Below are 19,867 nucleotides of genomic sequence, written 5' to 3' on the forward strand. Positions count from 1 at the left end.
TTTGTCCTGCTTAAAGTGAATCAGACTGTGCCATTACCTCAGTGGTATCAACTTAAAAGGTTATTGAAGAGAAAGGAAAAAGGGGTATACAGTATATTGAAGCAGATATGGATGATTATGTTTGAAACGGAATACTAGCTTACTGAATTCTGTGCAGTATAATCTGTATACTGCCTACTATTAAAAATGGTATGCAGTTTTTCACATACTGTTTCACATAAATTCAAACAGTTGTATGCTACAGATTCCCAGATTCTATTTGATTCCAATTCAAAAGCTTTCGATTCGGATTCATTTTGGTATTTTTCAGTTCTATTGTCCATTTTGCTTACATTTAAAATAAATTATCTCTCAGCTAATGCAGTTAAATATACAGGCAACCTCTAATTTGGTATATTACGAAAATATACATTTTACAAATACCATGTATTACAATAAATATGATGTCTTGACACTTTAAAAATCATTTTATCCAGTCCTAGTCAGACTGACCTCACAGTAAAATCAGAAACAGTTTGAAGTTTGACTTTTCTTTAGCTAAAATCGGTCTGTGCTTACCGAAATTCGAAAAACTGGCCCCAGTGCCCAAAGCGGTAAGTGTTGTTAGGCATATGGGCATGTGTGAGCTCCATTTTCTGGGTGAAATGTCCACTGAGGGGCGCCAAAAGCAAGTTGTGAAGCGATTTTGTTTTCAGCTGTACAGGATGTAATACAGTGAAGAGAAACGCATGTTTGATAACCTTTAATCCCGAACCATCAGTGGAGTAAAAATGTACCGATTGTGCAAACGTAATTACTTACACAGACACCCACACAAACAATCCAGGACACATGCTGAATGACACGCATCACTGCCTTAAAAGCCCATTTTGTTCCCATACCCTGTGGATAGAACACAAGGTTGATATGGGACAGAGAACCCATTTCACCTTCAGCATATCTGTTTAATCTTTATACTGAGATGATCAAAGTCCAAACTGTTCTCTTGGAATGGGAACGGCGGCTGTCTGTGAAAGCTTTGATTTCCAGGCCCTTCTGTATTACTCAGTATTATAGTGTTTCTAAAAACACCACCATGCTGAGCACTGTCTGTCAGTTTATGTTGAAATACAAAAAAAAAAACCTCTATCTGATACAGTCTGCAGATTCCTAAAACACAACCATATAAAGGTAAAAAAAAATGGCTCAGAAACTGTAAAAAGTGTGTGTGTGTGTTTTGAGCTGAATGGGGTAGAAGTGTCTTTGGCCTTTAAGAATTTGCCCTTTTTGTGTCCTTGCAAATTCAAAAAAAGCTGATGATTAGAGCTGGGTATCACCAACTACCTCAAGAAATTTGGACTTATCATGATGCATTGCAGTGTACTATCACAACTGAATTGCGATTGAAACTGCAGCAAATGTAAGTGAGAGACCTATCCTGCCCACGAGAGTCTGTGAATCTGTAGGATTAGTTTTCATATCTCTTGCGTGGTTCTTATTTTTTTTTTTACTAGTACGATGCCTCATAAATGCAATTTTGACTGCACTGAGAAATAACGGTTTTAGAGTTTCCACTTATTTAAATGACCTGCCTCTTCATTATTTAAACTGTAGGAAATTATATAAATGCACACAAATGATATAAATGCACACAAAAATAATACATAAAGGGGATACTGGTACTAGTTGCTAGGGATGCACAGATCTGATACCTGGATCGGTATCGGTCCAACGAACCCGATCCAAATCCAATACTGTGTGTTAGTCATGTTCGTTACCGTCTCCAAAAATGACATAAATCAACCATTAAAGCAGTTCATATGACTCATGCATTTTATTCAAAGCCACTTCAAGACATGCGATTAGCTCTGTGAATCACAAAAGGCTGTGTTTAATAAGTAAATATGTAGTACGCACAGCACCAGCACGTTAGTGAATGGCGCTGCTCTGTTGACACACAAACAATTTATTATTATTGTCATCATTAGTATTTGTTTACAATTTATAATAATATTTAAGTTGAATGGGTTCCAAAAAATAACTGTGAATGAAAAGTGGATTGATGTCTTACAACTGAATTGAACAAAAAAGAGATCTGAATCATTTAAAGTCCAAGATGCAAGTTGAAACATTTTTTGGGGAAAAAAGGCAAAAATAAAACACTGATTTCTTTTCTACTGAAGACTTGAAGACTGGAATTACTGTTAATTTGGCTGCTACATTATCCAGTATACTAGTTAATAATAAAGTGTTTCTTAATAAGCTATACATTTATATTGAAATAATGTGTACTAAGAGGTTTGTGTTTCTTTACATATTAAAGAGTACTCCCAATTAGTTCCACACAATAATGTAAAGATATTCTAAACTGATAATGCAAAAAAAAAAAACAACACAAATTAGAAGTATTTTGTGAATTATACCCTCCTATGTTAATTTTCATATTTTTGTTATAGCTCTTGGGTAAACAAGCAAACATGATGAAATCACACTGGTATACATTAAGGCACCAGTCAACTACATTATGAAGGTAGATTTTTACTGAAAAGTTTAAATGTGTTCTTAGGACAAAAGGTATTTTTATAAGTCGGGGCATGTCACTTATTTTAAATTTCATAAATGTATTAATTACAGTATTTCTTGGACAAAGCAATGTTTTGCAATTTTTGTATGTCACCTTTTAGGCTACATGTTTATTGTTTAATGAATTTTTACTTTTTGAAATATGTCTGAAAAGCTATAACGTAGTTTATAAGCCTATAAAAGTCACAAAAGACACATTCCCCCTATCACTTCCGCATGTTCACATGAAACCTATGCCACTGGTTTAGTGGCAAGTTCCATTGTGACAACAATTAATATCAGAAAAAAACACGTTAACGCATGTGATTAATTGAAAAAGTTTGAGTAGTTTTTCTTAATCGTGATTAATGCTTATTGTTAATACTACCATCATAAACACTTGTTGGAAGGGTGGACTCTTTGTAATGTGTCCGCCCGGAGTCATTAAACTGACACACACACCACAGACACAACAGTAGTTCCATGTCAGTGATAAAATGATGGATAAAAGAGTTCTTAATGCTACCTGATGTACAAAACAAGCCCAGATGGGACTTGTGATAGAAATAGAGTATTTTTCAGCCTATGTAAAGCACATTTTATTTACCACAGAAGCACGTCAAGTCTTAACTATCACAAAAATGCAGAATGAGACATTTTTGTCTGCAAGCTCTTTTCATGTAGAGTTCAAAGCGACGCTTGACGCTGATGTTGGCGCCCTGACGCGAATTATGAACGCGGCTTAATGCTTCATGATATAGGAAAGCGATCAGAGTCTGCCGGCTGTTTAATACTGTGGAGTATGAGAGTTTAAGAGATTTAATGCCCATTGCAATGAATATGCAACCTATGGGAAGACTATTTCTTTTAATTAGTCAAACTCACACTTAGACGTTGGGAAAAGTTTCATGTTACTTGAATTGGTCTAAAAAGTGTGAAGTAAAAACTGTGACAACTAGCCATGGTCTCCTTTGTTATAATTTTACAAGAATGGGAAGTATCAGATCAGTGTCAGAAATTAATTTTTACTATTAAGTTTGGTGATATTTGCCCCTGGAATTGATTTTCACAAATGTAAATATTTGGGTCATTTGTGTCACTTTCTGTGACATTGTGGTTAATTTCTGACCTTGGTGTCAATTCAATATATGATTGTATTGTATTCAATATATTGATACGTTTCCCAAAGTCTAAATGTGAGTTTGACTAATTGAAAGAACTAGCCATCCCATAGGTTGCATATTCATTGCAAAGAGCATTAAATCTCTTAAACTCTCATCCTCCACAGTATTAATCAGCCTGCAGACTGTGGCTATCCACTTTCCTCCATGTCAGAGCTTCAAAGCCACTCTTGATTTCACTTCGCTGGCTACCTGTAGCTGCTCGCATCAAATTCAAGGCTTTGACTCTGGCCTTCAGGACAGCCAATGGAATCGCACCCTCTTACTTCAATTCACTTCTACAGGTCTACGCTTTAACTCGCTCTCTGAAGTCTATGAATGAGCAGCGCCTCGTGGTCACATCACAAAAAGGCTCATAGTCTATTTCACGATTCCCCCTCCCCCCTATATTATATTATTTTATACTATATTATTTGTATTATATATAAGTAACATTTAAATTTTTACATTTATTTAAAAGAATATTGCAAAAGTGTATCTGTAGCTAGCTACACTGTCATTTGAACATTGAACAACACTGATTCAGTGAGTAAATTGGTTATTCCTTTGTCTGAGTAAAAAAGTTACTTGTCCGGTATATTATGATACATTGTCACAATGCATAACATTTTTGTAGTTAGTAACTTAATTTGAAGATTCTTGATACCAGCTTCAATACCACAACAAATAAAAACACTAATTTGCTACTAAAGTTCTCAAGTAATTATTCAAGACTAGTGAACCATCAGTAAAAAAAAACAAAACAAAAAAAACAGCAATGAATAGAATAGAGTGCCTTATGCCCCGACTGCCGGCGGGTCCTCCCCGCCTTCCTCGACCTGGGAGGAGACAGGAGGGGAAAAAACAACAACAACACAAAATGGCGAGGGAAAGGCCAACACGGAGCGACAGAGAGAGAGAGAGGAGAGAGAGAAAAAGAAACTCACCGGTTCTCTGATGCGCCGTCGCGTGGTCCTCGATCACTACTCCACCCTCTCAGGCGGACTGCAGCCGCTCCTCCCCGGGCGGACCGGAGTCAGACCTCCGACCCCCAGCGGACAGAATGCCCCTCCGCGTTCCCGGCGTCCCGTGGGGACTCTCCTCCGCCCCTGGCAGCGGCCCAACCACTCCAGGCGGTCGGGGAGTCGCTTCCCTCCTCCCCCCGCGGACGGCGGTCTTCTTTCGACCCCTCCGCGTTCCCAGGGGACGGCAGGGCACTCCTCCGCCCCCGGCAGCGGCTCCCTCGCTCCAGGCGGTCGAGGAGTCCCGTCCCCACTCGCCTCGCGGATGGCGGCCGTTCCCCCCGTCCGGGTGGTTAGGCTACTCCGTCCCCTGTCGGACGGCAGCGGCGCTCCCCTGGGCGGACGGCAGTGTCGAGGACCCTGCGACGGGAATCCCTCCTCCTTCCCGGGTTTCGGCACCAGTGTAAGGGGGTTCAGTGGAAAGGAGGAGGCGAGAACCGGCTTGACAACTTAAATAATAATTTAATAAACTATTTAAACAAAACACACAACCGAAAACACACAGCACAGCTGTCTGTAATTATCTCTCTCTCGAACTGTCGTCCCCGGCCGCCTTTATCCCTCGCGCGCCCCATCAGGCTGATTGGGGACCGGGTGTGTCTCATTCCAGCCCGGCCCCGCCCTCCTCAGCTCTACATATGATTATAATACTTTCTAAAGCTACTAAAGTATGCAATAGACTGACATGTCTTAAGGTCAATTTTAGGTCATAAATGGCAAAAAAGAAACAGCTTTCTCTAGAAACTCGTCAGTCAATCATTGTTTTGAGGAATGAAGGCTATACAATGCTTGAAATTGCCAAAAAACTGAAGATTTCATACAAAGGTGTACACTACAGTCTTAAAAGGACAACTGACTCTAACAAGGACAGAAAGAGATGTTTAAGGCCAGATGTACAACTAAACAAGAGGATAAGTACATCAGAGACTCTAGTTTGAGAAATAGACGCCTCACATGTCCTCAGCTGACAGCTTCATTGAATTCTACCCGCTCAACACCAGTTTCATGTACAACAGTAAAGAGAAGACTCAGGGGTACAGGCCATATGGGATGAATTGCAAAGAAAAAGCCACTTTTGAAACAGAAAATAAAAAAGAAAAGGTTAGAATGGGCAAAGAAACAGACATTGGACAACAGATAATTGGAAAAGAGTGTTATGGATCTTAACCCCATTGAGATTTTGTGGGATCAGCTAGACTGTAAGGTGCGTGAGAAGTGCCCGACAAGACAGCCACATCTATGGCAAGTGCCACAGGAAGCGTGGGGTGAAATGTCACCTGAGTATCTGGACAAACTGACAGCTAGAATGCCAAGGATCTGCAAAGCTGTCATTGCTGCAGATGGAGGATTTTTTGATGAGAACTCTTTGAAGTAGTTTAAGATGTTCTGAAAAAAATATCAAATTGTAATAGTACTTTTTCATGTTATTAATGTCCTGACTATACATTGTGATCAGTTGAATGCCTTTTTGGTGAATAAAAGTACCAATTTCTTTCCATAAGAGCAAAATCTGTACATTATTCCAGACTTTTGGCCACCTGTGTGTGTGTGTGTGTGTGTGTGTGTGTGTACAGTACATCTGGAAAGTATTCACAGCGCTTCACTTTTTCCACATTTTGTTATGTTACAGCCTTATTCCAAAATGGATTAAATTCATTTTCCTCAAAATTCTACAAACAATACCCCATAATGACAACATGAAAGAAGTTTGTTTGAAATCTTTGCAAATTTATAAAAAATAAAAAAACGAAAAAAGAAATCACATGTACATAAGAATTCACAGCCTTTGCCATGCCACTCATAATTGAGCTCAGGTGCATCCTGTTTCCACTGATCATCCTTGAGATGTTTCTACAACTTGATTGGAGTCCACCTGTGGTAAATTCAGTTGATTGGACATGATTTGGAAAGGCACACACCTGTCTATATAAGGTCCCACAGTTAACAGTGCATGTCAGAGCACACACCAAGCCATGAAGTCCAAGGAATTGTCTGTAGACCTCCGAGACAGGATTGTATCGAGGCACAAATCTGGGGAAGGTTACAGAAAAATTTCTGCAGCATTGAAGGTCCCAATGAGCACAGTGGCTTCCATCATCCATAAATGGAAGAAGTTTGGAACCACCAGGACTCTTCCTAGAGCTGGCCGCCCGGCCAAACTGAGCGATCGGGGGAGAAGGGCCTTAGTCAGGGAGGTGACCAAGAACCCGATGGTCACTCTGACAGAGCTCCAGCGTTTCTCTGTGGAGAGAGGAGAACCTTCCAGAAGAACAACCATCTCTGCAGCACTCCACCAATCAGGCCTGTATAGTAGAGTGGCCAGACGGAAGCCACTCCTCAGTAAAATACACATGACAGCCCGTCTGGAGTTTGCCAAAAGGCACCTGAAGGACTCTCAGACAATGAGAAACAAATATTTAACTCTTTGGCCTGAATGGCAAGTGTCATGCCTGGAGGAAACCAGGCATCGCTCATCACCTGGCCAATACCATCCCTACAGTGAAGCATGGTGGTGGCAGCATCATGCTGTGGGGATGTTTTTCAGCGGCAGGAACTGGGAGACTAGTCAGGATCGAGGGAAAGATGAATGCAGCAATGTACAGCGACATCCTTGATGAAAACCTGCTCCAGAGCGCTCTGGACCTCAGACTGGGGAGAAGGTTCATCTTCCAACAGGACAACGACCCTAAGCACACAGCCAAGATAACAAAGGAGTGGCTACGGGACAACTCTGTGAATGTCCTTGAGTGGCCCAGCCAGAGCCCAGACTTGAACCCGATTGAACATCTCTGGAGAGATCTGAAAATGGCTGTGCACCGACGCTCCCCATCCAACCTGATGGAGCTTGAGAGGTCCTGCAAAGAAGAATGGGAGAAACTGCCCAAAAATAGGTGTGCCAAGCTTGTAGCATCATACTCAAAAAGACTTGAGGCTGTAATTGGTGCCAAAGGTGCTTCAACAAAGTATTGAGCAAAGGCTGTGATTACTTATGCGCATGTGATTTCAAACAAACTTCTTTCACGTTGTCATTATGGGGTATTGTTTGTAGAATTTTGAGGAAAATAATGAATTTAATCCATTTTGGAATAAGGCTGTAATATAACAAAATGTGGAAAAAGTGAAGCGCTGTGAATACTTTCCGGATGCACTGTATAAATATATATATATATACACTACATTGCCAAAAGTATTCGCTCATCTGCCTTTAGACGCATATGAACTTAAGTGACATCCCATTCTTAATCCATAGGGTTTAATATGACGTCGGCCCACCCTTTGCAGCTATAACAGCTTCAACTCTTCTGGGAAGGCTTTCCACAAGGTTTAGGAGTGTGTTTATGGGAATTTTTGACCATTCTTCCAGAAGCGCATTTGTGAGGTCAGACACTGATGTTGGACGAGAAGGCCTGGCTCGCAGTCTTCGCTCTAATTCATCCCAAAGGTGCTCTATCGGGTTGAGGTCAGGACTCTGTGCAGGCCAGTCAAGTTCTTCCACACCAAACTCGCTCATCCATGTCTTTATGGACCTTGCTTTGTGCACTGGTGCGCAGTCATGTTGGAACAGGGAGGGGCCATCCCCAAACTGTTCCCACAAAGTTGGGAGCATGGAATTGTCCAAAATCTCTTGGTATGCTGAAGCATTCAGAGTTCCTTTCACTGGAACTAAGGGGCCAAGCCCAGCTCCTGAAAAACAACCCCACACCATAATCCCCCCTCCACCAAACTTCACAGTTGGCACAATGCAGTCAGACAAGTACCGTTCTCTTGGCAACCGCCAAACCCAGACTCGTCCATCAGATTGCCAGATGGAGAAGCGTGATTCTTCACTCCAGAGAACGCGTCTCCACTGCTCTAGAGTCCAGTGGTGGCGTGCTTTACACCACTGCATCCAACGCTTTGCATTGCACTTGGTGATGTATGGCTTGGATGCAGCTGCTCGGCCATGGAAATCCCATTCCTTGAAGCTCTCTACGCACTGTTCTTGAGCTAATCTGAAGGCCACATGAACTTTGGAGGTCTGTAGCGATTGACTCTGCAAAAAGTTGGCGACCTCTGCGCACTATGCGCCTCAGCATCCGCTGACCCCGCTCTGTCATTTTACGTGGCCTACCACTTCGTGGCTGAGTTGCTGTCATTCCCAATCGCTTTCACTTTGTTATAATACCACTGACAGTTGACTGTGGAATATTTAGTAGCGAGGAAATTTCACGACTGGACTTGTTGCACAGGTGGCATCCTATCACAGTACCACGCTGGAATTCACTGAGCTCCATTCTTTCACAAATGTTTGTAGAAGCAGTCTGCATGCCTAGGTGCTTCATTTTATACACCTGTGGCCATGGAAGTGATTGGAACACCTGAATTCAATTATTTGGATGGGTGAGCGAATACTTTTGGCAATATAGTGTGTATATATATATATATATATATATATATATATATATATATATACACTATATATATATATATATATATATATAATTATTATTATTTATTTTTCTTTTTTTTTTTTTTTTTTTTTTTTTTTTTGCGCTAGTACCTATACTACTCCAGCCACCTTTAGAGCTTGGCAGTACAACTCTACTGTAGATGTTGTTGAACTTTGTATGACAAATTGCTTGCTATGTTCCTTATTTGTAAGTCGCTTTGGATAAAAGCATCTGCTGAATGACTAAATGTAATTGTATTGGTAATCCCTAATGATGATGGTGTCTTTGAAGTAGCACAGGAATGAGTGTGTGAAAATGCCGACGATCTATGCGACTTCATGTATGTGTTCGTGTAGCTCTTCGAACACTTGATGGATGAAGGCTGCATTAGCTGCACTTTTCTCTGCTGTCCACAGCTGGGAGGGCCAGATGTACCTCGCCATCTCTCCACATGCGATCTAAAGCTCTGAAGCCAATTAACCCCCCCCCCCCCCCCCCCCCCGACACACACACACACACACAAACACATGGCGCGAAAAAAGCACAGGTTAAAATTTTTAACATCTTGCATCTTTGTGCACTAAATCCTTGACTGTGATCTCATTCCCAGTACTTTGAGAAACATGTTCCCTCTTTTTAATATGGAAGCTTGTTGAATCCTCCCAGTTTAATTTCACAAGCTATCCATTAAAATGGCAGGTTATACTGCTATGAACCGAAACTAAGACAATCTCTCTCTTCCTTTCTCTCGACTCACCCTCTGCTGTTTCTCTCACACTTGCTTTCACTCTCTGATTCATCTGTGCCTCAGTCAGTGACTCTAAATGCTTGCTGTGTCAGAAAACGGTCAATATGGTTAGTGTTGTGAAGGCCTGCCTGTGAGGCTTAGGGAGAGAGAGAGACTGTCAGAGAGAGAGAGAGACTGTATAGTAGCTGTAACCACCCACGTTCACTTATGATTTAATACATCCTCTCAAAGCAAACCACTCTGATCACCACACTGATGATCAGAGAACGGATGAACAGATGATGAACAGAAAAGGAGGGCTTGTTAAAATATATTATAAACAAGGTGCACTTACAGTGATTGACTGATGTGAAATCAGCACCACATCAATCTCGGAAAATGCTGTCATTTTTTTTTTTTAAAGCAATCTCCATTCGAGATAATGTCCCATGTGTGTCATTTATTTAATGTGAAGATACCTGTGGTTCACCCATGTTGTGTTATAATGTTTAGGTATTTTAAAGGATTTCAATGGACCACTAAGCTTTGCTCATTCTAAAAGTGATGTCTTTTGTATGTTTTAGGTGACAGAGTATCTGAATAGCCAGGAATCTGCCAAAAGTGCCAGGGTAAGATAATTCCACAAACCTTTTGTAATTTTAAACCTTTATCCTCTTTTATTCTCCCCTCTATCCAACTTTTCCCTGAAGATTCATACCGGAAGCCTGTTTTCGTTTTCTGTTCTCTTTCACGGGGGGCTACTTTTACACATTTTTACCTCTAGTTTTATTCAGATGAAATTATTCATATATATAAAGTATACAGCCTACACTGTAGACGTGATGCAATCATGTGCTGACTTACATTTATGTTGTTGTTCTTGGCAGAAAACTTTAGCAAATACTTTAACAGGTAGTTAAAGAGCAGTTCAACCAAAATTTTTATTTCTGTAATCATTACTCACCCTCAAGTCTGTATGACTTTCTTCCATGGCAGAATGTTAGTCTCAGTCACAAATCACTGTCACTGCATATTTTTTTTTTTTTTCCTAAGAAATGAAGTCATGCAGGTTTGCAATGACAAAAAGGTGATTTAGTAATGACAGAATTTTCATTTTTGAGTGAACTATCCCTTTAAGAGTTCTCACTTGGGAGGTCACGTGACACCATGCAAGAAGCAGACGTGTGAGCGACGAGCTCTGCACACTTTGCTAAATTTTTTATTATTTTCATGTTATAATCTGGTGAAATTTGATACACCCAGTTACACATTTGCTCTTTGAGGCAAAACATGGCAAAGAAGTCAAAATCCTCTCTGGAGACATTAAAAGACACTTACATGTTCAGGATGAAAGCCCCGACAGGCCTACAGATCGGGGACTCGATTTGGATGTCGCGGCGGGAGAGGTGATCCAGCGTCAGTTGTCCAACATGTCGGTGATGTTGACGAAGGTTCTTGCTGACTTGGAGGATCTCACTGTAATACGTCGATCGATTACGGCGATGGAAATAAAATTCTCTGAGTTAGTTACAAGAGTGACTGATGTTGAGAGACGAATCGATTGTCTGGAATCTTTGGAGAGGGAATTAACCGCTAATCCACCCGTGACCAAAGTTGATTTGGAACATCTCCTTGAAAAGCTTGAAGATCTTGAGAATAGAAGCCACAGGAATAACGTTCGAATTGTTGAAATTCCTGAGCATGAGGAGGGCAGAGATATGGTGAAATTCCTAGACTAGCTTTTCCCGAGTATGCTTGACATAACAGGCCACAAGCTGGAAATCTAGCGAGCTCACAGAGTCCCAGCTCACAGATTTGCTGAGGGAGATAGGCCCCGATCGATTCTGGCCAGATTTCTGAGATCATCCAATAAAGATCTTGTGTTGCCAGGCGAGGAGCAAAGGGAAGCTTTCTTGGAAGAACCATAATATTTTCTTGTTCCCGGACTTTGCGAGTTCGACGAGAGAAATGCGATCGGTTCAAGGAATGTAAGAAACTCTTACATCAGCAAAAGATTACTTTTGCTCTAATGTTTCCGGCCAAACTGAGAATAGAAAGGAAGGACGGTCGCAAAGTATTTACATGTCCCAATCAGGCAATGTCTTTTATTGAATCAATGGGTGAGTAAACCATTGGGTGTTTCTCATGTGAGTGGGTCGACTCGCTGTACTAACTCTGGCTTTTGAGGAAGCTGGATCCTTTTGGTGTCATTTTGGTTTCTTTTTTCTTTTTGCATTGGCTTCGCCGAGCGGCTGGAGTTTGTTTTGTGACTAACACTTTTCCTTAAAGAAACTTTTGCATTGAAGTTCCTGGCCAGTTTGAGAGTGGACACTATGGATGGCTGCAAAATATCTACATGCTCACACAAAGGATGTCTTTTATAAAGTTGACAGATTGTGTAAGTCATGGTATATACTTTTATGCGGCCTCCGATTGAATTGACTAGACCATCCGGGGAACCGGGATGCTGGTTTTGTTTCTTTTTGTATTGGTTCCGCCTAGTGGCTGGAGCTTGTTCTATTGAATAACACTTCTTTGGAACAGCTGTGGATTAATCTGTTCGTTCTTCATGCTTATTCATCCTGCTAGCTGAAATTTGTTTTGTTGAGTATTTTTACAGGACATTGGAATGATTACGTCATTCGCTGAACTCGTAACAGTCAGCTCGCTGAACATTCGTTTGTCTGTCCGAGGAATCTGAACGGTTTTATAAACGGAAACGTGAACGAATCTACATGTTCTTTGTGTTCATTCTTCCTATTGGCTGGGGTTTATTTTAAAAAGTATTTTCTGTTATGTAATTTTGCCTCACAAATTTGTGAGGCAAAATTGAGCAATCCAATGGCAAAGTTGTCGTGGGGGCTTGTGGGCGTTCATGGACCTTTTGAGTTTAGAGGGATTGTCACCAGTTGGCGCTTTTGAGCGCGGGGTTAATGCGCATGTTTTTCTTTTTTCTGTTTGTTTTGTTTGGGTGTTAATACACTCGGTAACCTATATGAGAGTGGTGGGTTGAGATCGTTTGAAAATTTGGTCCAACATTTCAGGATTCCTAGATCTCAGTTCTTCAGGTACTTACAGCTGCGCCACCTGCTTTGTACTATTTTTGGGAGTAGCATACACCCCCCTAAAAGGGCAGATACTCTAGAAGTGGTGATTACTGCTTTTGGAAAAGGTCATGAGGCATCAGTGTATTACTCCCTGTTAATTCAGAGTCTGGTGGATAGAGCTACAACTTCTCTCAAGAGATTATGGGAGAGAGATTTAAATTTGGTATTGGAGGAGGGAGTGTGGGCTAAGATTCTAAAAAACGTCGTCTACATCTAGAGATTCGAGGGTGCGTCTGATGCAATTTAAGATTTTGAATCGATTATATTGGACCCCCTCTAGATTGTATAGACTTGGTCTTAAAGACACACCCACCTGCTGGCGATGCCAGTCAGAAGACGAGGACACAACCCATGTTTTTTTGGGGATGTGTTAAAATACAGGAATTTTGGTTAAAGATTCAGGGATTTATGTGTGATGTGTTGGACACAAGGTTTTCATTTTGCCCCAGACTCTGCATTTTGGGGATAGACACTTGAGAGGTTGGGTCCTGGCAGGAGTTATGGTGGCCAGGCGAATAATACTCAGGGGGTGGAAGACGGCTGGGGCACCCTCGTTTCGGGAGTGGTGCGGGGAGATGAGCGAGGTTGTGGCATTTGAGGAGGCAATCTTCAGAAGGTTAGGAAAGTGGGATTTGTTTAATAGGAAGTGGGGTGGATATTTGGATTTTTTGGAGGGTTCTCGGGGAGGGGCAGTGGAGAGGGATTTTTGATTTTTAGTTTGATGTGTATGTGCACTCTTGCGTTTTGAAAGTATTTTATTTATTTTTTTTAGTTTGTTTCTAATTTTTTGCTATAAGAGACCACTGTAATGCGTGTTTGTGTCGGGTGGGGGGATGGGTTTAATTTATATATCTGATTCCGTATTTTTTGTTGTGTCTATTGGTTTTTTATGAATGGAATCAATAAAAATGTTAATAAAGTTCTCACCTGTTACATTAAAAATGGTGAAGCAACAACCAATTTTAACGCAGCAGAAGTTAAATGTATAAGTGCTGTCATGCAAAAATAGAATTTGATGTTGCTTGTGTTATAATGTATTATACTCTAATGTATAACTATGAATATATATAGGTAAGTATTATAATTGTGGTTTTGTAGAGAGGACGCTGAGGCAGGTGTGTTAAGGGTTAAGGTCCATGTGCAGTTTTAATAACAGTATAAATAGTAAAACAAAGTAACAAAATAAAGGGTAAACAAAAAGGCATGCAAGGGTTTGGTACACAGGCAGACAGTCCAGTAAACAGGCAATCAATCCAAAAAACTCACAAGCAGGCTGGGAAGTACAAAGAACAGGCAGGAGTCAAAACACAGGGTAAACAGGAATGGTAAATAACGCTCAGAAATGTTGACTAGGCAAACAAGACTTCACGCTGAATGCAAGAAAACAGGGAACTTAAATAATCAGAGTTAATGTGGAACAGGTGTGAGAGTAATCAGTCTGAACAGAGGATTATGGGAAATGTAGTTTGTGAAAGGTTAGTACTCTGGGGATGGCGGCATAAAGGAGAGATAGCAGGCGCTGCAAGTGTAACAGAGCCCCCCCCCCCCCCCCCCCACGAGCTTGTGTAACCGAAAGGCTTTCTCTCCATCAATGAGGAATGGAAGGGGTCTCTGGGGGTCTTGAGGGCCCTCCTCTCTCAGAGGCGCCGCGGGTTTGAGCAGGGAAACATGAAAGGTGGGGGAAACACGGTAATTAGCAGGGAGCTGAAGTTTGAATGACACAGGATTGATTTGACAAAGAATCTTGAAAGGGCCAACCAACCTGGGACTTAGTTTCTTGCATGCAGACAAAAATCTCGGGTAAATAGCCAAACCCATTGTCCTGGAGCATAGTTAGGGCTAGGGCACCGATGGAGATTGGCCTGTTCACTCTGTCGGTGAATGGCATGCTGTAAGTGGACGTGAGCTTGATCCCAGATAGCCTCGCTGCATCCAGTCGTCGACTGCAGGTACATCGGACGGTTCCCCGGACCAGGGAAAGAGTGGGGGCTGAAAACCTAGGATGCACTTGAAAGGCGTGATTCCGGTAGCTGGTTTGAACAGTGAGTTTTGAGCATATTCTGCCCTTGGAAGGAAACAGCTCCAGTCGTGCTGGTTGACTTGACAGTAGGCCCGGAGGAATTTACCAAGGTCCTGATTTAGCCGTTCAGCTTGACCATTAGATTGAGGATGGTAACCAGAGTTTAGACTCACATTGACATTGAGCAGTTTGAAGAATGCAGACCAGACTCGGGAAGTGAATTTGGGACCACGGTCAGAGACAATGTCTTCAGGTAGGCCATAAAAGCGGAAGACATACTGAAACAGGTTCTCAGCACATTCCATAGACGAGGGGAGCTTGGGCAGAGGGATGAATCTACAGGCCTTAGAGAAGCGGTCCACCATGGTTAAGATGGTAGTGAAACCTTGAGAGTTGGGTAGATCCGTGACGAAATCTACTGCGGTATGGGACCAAGGATGTCGAGGGGCAGGTAGAGGCTGAAGGAAACCAGACGGGAGCTGTCTGGAGGCACACACACACTGCAGTTTTTTACATAGTCAACGACCTCAGTCGCTAGGTTCTCCCACCAAAACTGGTTTTGCACTAACCTGTAAGTAGCTTGAGTGCCTGGATGTCCCAAGCAGGCCGAGTCATGAACCCACTGTAGAACTCTGTTGCATAAGGAGCTGGGAACAAAGACCTTATCTGGAGGGCAGTCAGCGGGAGTGGGTTCTTGATTCTGAGCTTGGGTGATGTCTGCCATTATGTCCCATTGTACGGGAGCGACAATGAGAGTAGGTGGGATAATGGAAGTCACAGGATTGTTGCCAGTAGTGGATCCATAAATGCGGGACAGGGCATCGGCTTTGGTGTTCTTGGAGCCAGGTCAAAAGGTGATGGTGAAATCGAACCTGGAGAAGAAGAGAGACCATCGAGCTTGACGAGGATTTAAGCATTTAGCAGACTGAATGTACTCCAGGTTGCAATGATCTGTGATCACCAGAAAAGGATGACGAGCTCCCTCCAGCCAATGTATCCACTCCTCGAAAGCCACCTTCATGGCTAAAATTTCACGGTTGCCTACATCATAATTTCTCTCAGCAGCTGATAACTTGCGTGACTAGAAGGCACAGGGATGGAGTTTGGCGGGAGATCCTTGTCGTTGGGAGAGTACCGCACCAACTCCTGTGTCAGAGGCATCCACTTCCAGCATGAAGGGTCAGGTGGGGTCTGGATGATGGAGAATGGGGGCAGTAGTGAAGCAACGTTTGAGGTCATCGAAGGCTTGACGGGCAGGAGATGTCCAGTTTAGTTTCTGGGCTTTACCACGGAGCAATGAGGTGAGTGGGGCAGACACCGAACTGAAACCTCGGATGAACCGTCTGTAGAAATTAGCAAAACCAAGGAAGCACTGTAGTTCTTTGACAGACACTGGTAGTGGCCACTGCAGCACGGCTTGTATCTTGGAAGAGTCCATGGTGACCCCCTCGGGGGAGATGACATACCCCAGGAAAGAGATGGTCGACTGGTGAAACTTACATTTCTCCATCTTGGCGAATAGTTGATGTTGAATGAGGTGGTTGAGTACCACTCTGATGTGTTGAATGTGCTCATCAAGGGAAGAAGAGTATATCAGAATGTCATCGATGTAAACTATAACCCATTTGCCAATAAGATCACAAAAAATTTCATTAACAAAGGCTTGGAAGACCGATGGACTGTTGGAAAGTCTGAAAGGCATTACCTGATATTCATAGTGGCCAGTGTGTGTTGAAAAGGCTGTCTTCAATTTATTCCGCATCCGGGAGGGGTATGAATGGTAGGCATTACGAAGATCCAGTTTGGTGCATTAACTGCTCTAATGCTGCTGGTACCAGAGGGAGGGGATAGCAATACTTGATGGTGACTGTGTTCAGGCCTCGGTAGTCAATGCATGGACAAAGACTCCTGTCCTTCTTACCTACGAAGGTGGCGGCAGCAGAAGCAGGAGAACTCTGGGGATGGCGACCTCCGGCGGCATACAGGAGAGATAGCAGGTGCAACAGGTTTCAATTATTTATGAGAAGTTATAACATATTATAAGGTGAATTGTGAGACATTACTAATGCATTATAACTGTGGGCTTCATAGAAAGTGTTACCTAAAAAACTTACAGAACTCTGACGCAAACTGGAGGTTGGATTTAGCTCTTTCTGGAGACTCCACAATCTCTTTCTTCTTGCATAATAACATTTCAACTCAAATCATATTTGTCTATTTAATTATTTAGGAAAGTAGCCATGTAAAAAGCAGGATAATCTATGGTCAGACGGTCACCATGTCTGTATATTTTTGAGAATGACCAGCTGACTGTACATAAACCCTTACTTACACCTCTACACTGCTTGTGTTACGTTGCCAGAAGTTGATGGCTTATTGCCCTTTTTGGCAGAGGAAATGAAAGAGTTCACATAGCCAGCTTCACGCTACCTGAAAACATTGGTTTTCATTTTGTGTGGCATGGTGAAAGTGGAACATGGTCATCTGGCTTTAACACTGCTCCCCATGACAGGCTAATGACTGTTTAACAAGACTCGAGCAGGAAAAAGAACCATGCCAACTCAAGAGCTTGATGATGATGTCCCTGCTAACGACGGCACTAATTATCATAGCCGCTAATTAGCTGTGATTCTTTCTGAGTTAACAGCTGAGCACACACATATACACACCGGCAACAAATCAGAGAAAAAAGATATAAGCCTCTGTGTGGCATACAAAATTACTTCCCATCTTCCCTAAGAATCTCTGAAGCCGAAATGATCCACCATCATGTAAATGAAACGTTTCGCGAGAAAACGCTCCAGTGCTTTATGTGGCAAAACCAATGTTAAAAAGGGTTGCGATGGAATTAATCAGAGTTTAAGCATTCACACATGACTGGCTATGAAGGGGCTGGAGTTAAAAAAGACTGTAAACGAATGTTTGCCTCGTTATTACTGAGGTGTGATGATTTTACAGACCAGCTCATGTTTTAATGATCCTCTACACGCCGGCCATCTGCGCATCATTCTCACAGATCAAGATTTAATGATGGTGAATCAGTGCTGTCAAATGTCTTAGCCTCATTCTTCTACTGCTTATTAATATTTTGTTGAGATTTTGTTTAAAATTGGGGAGGTTTATAATGTTTAAATGTTTGTTTTCCCCTTTAATACAATTCTTTTAGAGCTGCTATTTAATACACTAATTTTTCCATTTAATTTTCAGCTCAACATTTGGCGTTACGGAGATTTCCGTGATGACGACGTGGATGAATTTGGATACAGACGCTAAATTGTCAATCCAAAGACCTTGTGGAAGACCAGATTAATTTTCAGAAAACACAATACACACAGAATCATGAAAATTTAGCAACACAACATCAGTATGTTCTTATTTTTTTCAAATTTTTAACAGTTGCATCTATGCAGTGTTTATTTTTTATTATTACTATTGTATTGTATTACTCTGTGCATATCCTGTCTTCTGCCCAAGGACTTTGTTTCTTTTCATTGTCTATTTGTTTTAAGCGAGTCTGCTACGGATAAATTTGCCTGTAGCTGTTTCATATAGAACCAACTTATTTACTTTAATCTTAAATTTTCACATTAGCCAATCATCTTTTCCATGTACATTTTTAGCCAATCACCAGCTTTCTAACCCCATCGTAGCAAATCTGTTCTGCCCAATCAGATTTCTATGTTTGTGGGCTAGACTTTTAAAAATATGAGGGGGATGCACAGAGCAACCATGAACTCAACAGCTTGCTGAGAAAACACCCCCTGAATCATGAGATAAGATTCTATATTTCAATATATAAATGGATATTTTGAAGTTAGGTACAAAACTAATCAAGTGAACTTACGGGGCGGGGCGTTTCTTATTTAATTTATTTTTTTATCTCTGATGTGATCTGAGTGTTCAGTGACTTTTGTGTAGGAAGTGTGTTTTCTCTGCTTCTGTGGCACAAGAAAAGCTGCCAGCACCTTTACAAGCATCTCTCGGCCTCCCCTGTGAGGTTTACTCAACGGTCATCATTTCTTTTTTCCCCGTTTTTGCTCGCCATTACAGAAACAGTATTTGAATTTGTTTCCTTCTGAGGTAGATGCTGTCATTGTATTTAAATCTGATAAATAAAAATAAGCAATGTGCCATGTTGTCTGACTGGTTTGTATTGCTGTTGTTGTGGAGATTTACTCTCGATTTTGTGCCATTTACAGCTGTTTCAAGATCATTATGAAATGGATTTTTTTGGTCCTTGAAGCTGATCAATACAGCATTCCAGCCGTGCAGAAATACACAGTATGGTAATAGCTATGAGGTGGCACATTTGTTCAACTAGCTACAGTGTATGACGCAAACTCATCAAAAATTTAAATTCCGTCAATTTCGCCTTCATTTACACTCCTTCAAACTTGACTAAGCGGAACACAAAAGGAAACATTTTAATGAATATCCATCCGTCTATTCAACACAATGAAGTAAGTCATTATCAACTGCCAAAGTTAAAAAAGGACCGAAAAGTATTATGAAAGTAGTCCATGTGGCTTGAGGTTTTGGTGAGAAATGACCCTAAATTTTTAATTTTTCAGTTAAAATCTTGACGTCCCTTGCATGTTCATGAGGAAGCTTGTTCACAGTAGCTCACATATTCACATTGTAACATTTTATAAAAGCAATAACTAAATATACAGCTGCAATCAAAATTATTCAACCCCCCCCCCCCCCCCCCCCCCAGAATTTTTAAACTTTACATCTATATCAGTTGAGTGACACATTCAAAGTCATAGTGTGAATATATAACTAATATTTGTAAATAGCAGGATTTTTTAAAAATACAGCCATGTCATAATTATTCAACCCCTATTGCATGTAGCTGTT

The 19,867-nt window shown here is 41.5% G+C and overlaps 1 protein-coding gene across 1 annotated transcript in view; it reads left to right on the forward strand.

Moving 5' to 3' along the window:
- Positions 1–19,137, forward strand: part of LOC127434836 (staphylococcal nuclease domain-containing protein 1-like) — a 280,085-nt gene extending 260,948 nt beyond the window's left edge. The window contains exons 23-24 of the mRNA XM_051687847.1: positions 10,465–10,509; positions 18,215–19,137. Of these exons, the coding sequence (XP_051543807.1) occupies positions 10,465–10,509; positions 18,215–18,280 (111 nt within the window). The 3' untranslated portion in view covers positions 18,281–19,137. The remainder of the gene's footprint in view (positions 1–10,464; positions 10,510–18,214) is intronic.
- The last annotated feature ends 730 nt before the right edge of the window (positions 19,138–19,867 follow it).

Source organism: Myxocyprinus asiaticus, chromosome 45, assembly GCF_019703515.2.
Source record: "Myxocyprinus asiaticus isolate MX2 ecotype Aquarium Trade chromosome 45, UBuf_Myxa_2, whole genome shotgun sequence".
NCBI classification, from domain to species: domain Eukaryota; kingdom Metazoa; phylum Chordata; class Actinopteri; order Cypriniformes; family Catostomidae; genus Myxocyprinus; species Myxocyprinus asiaticus.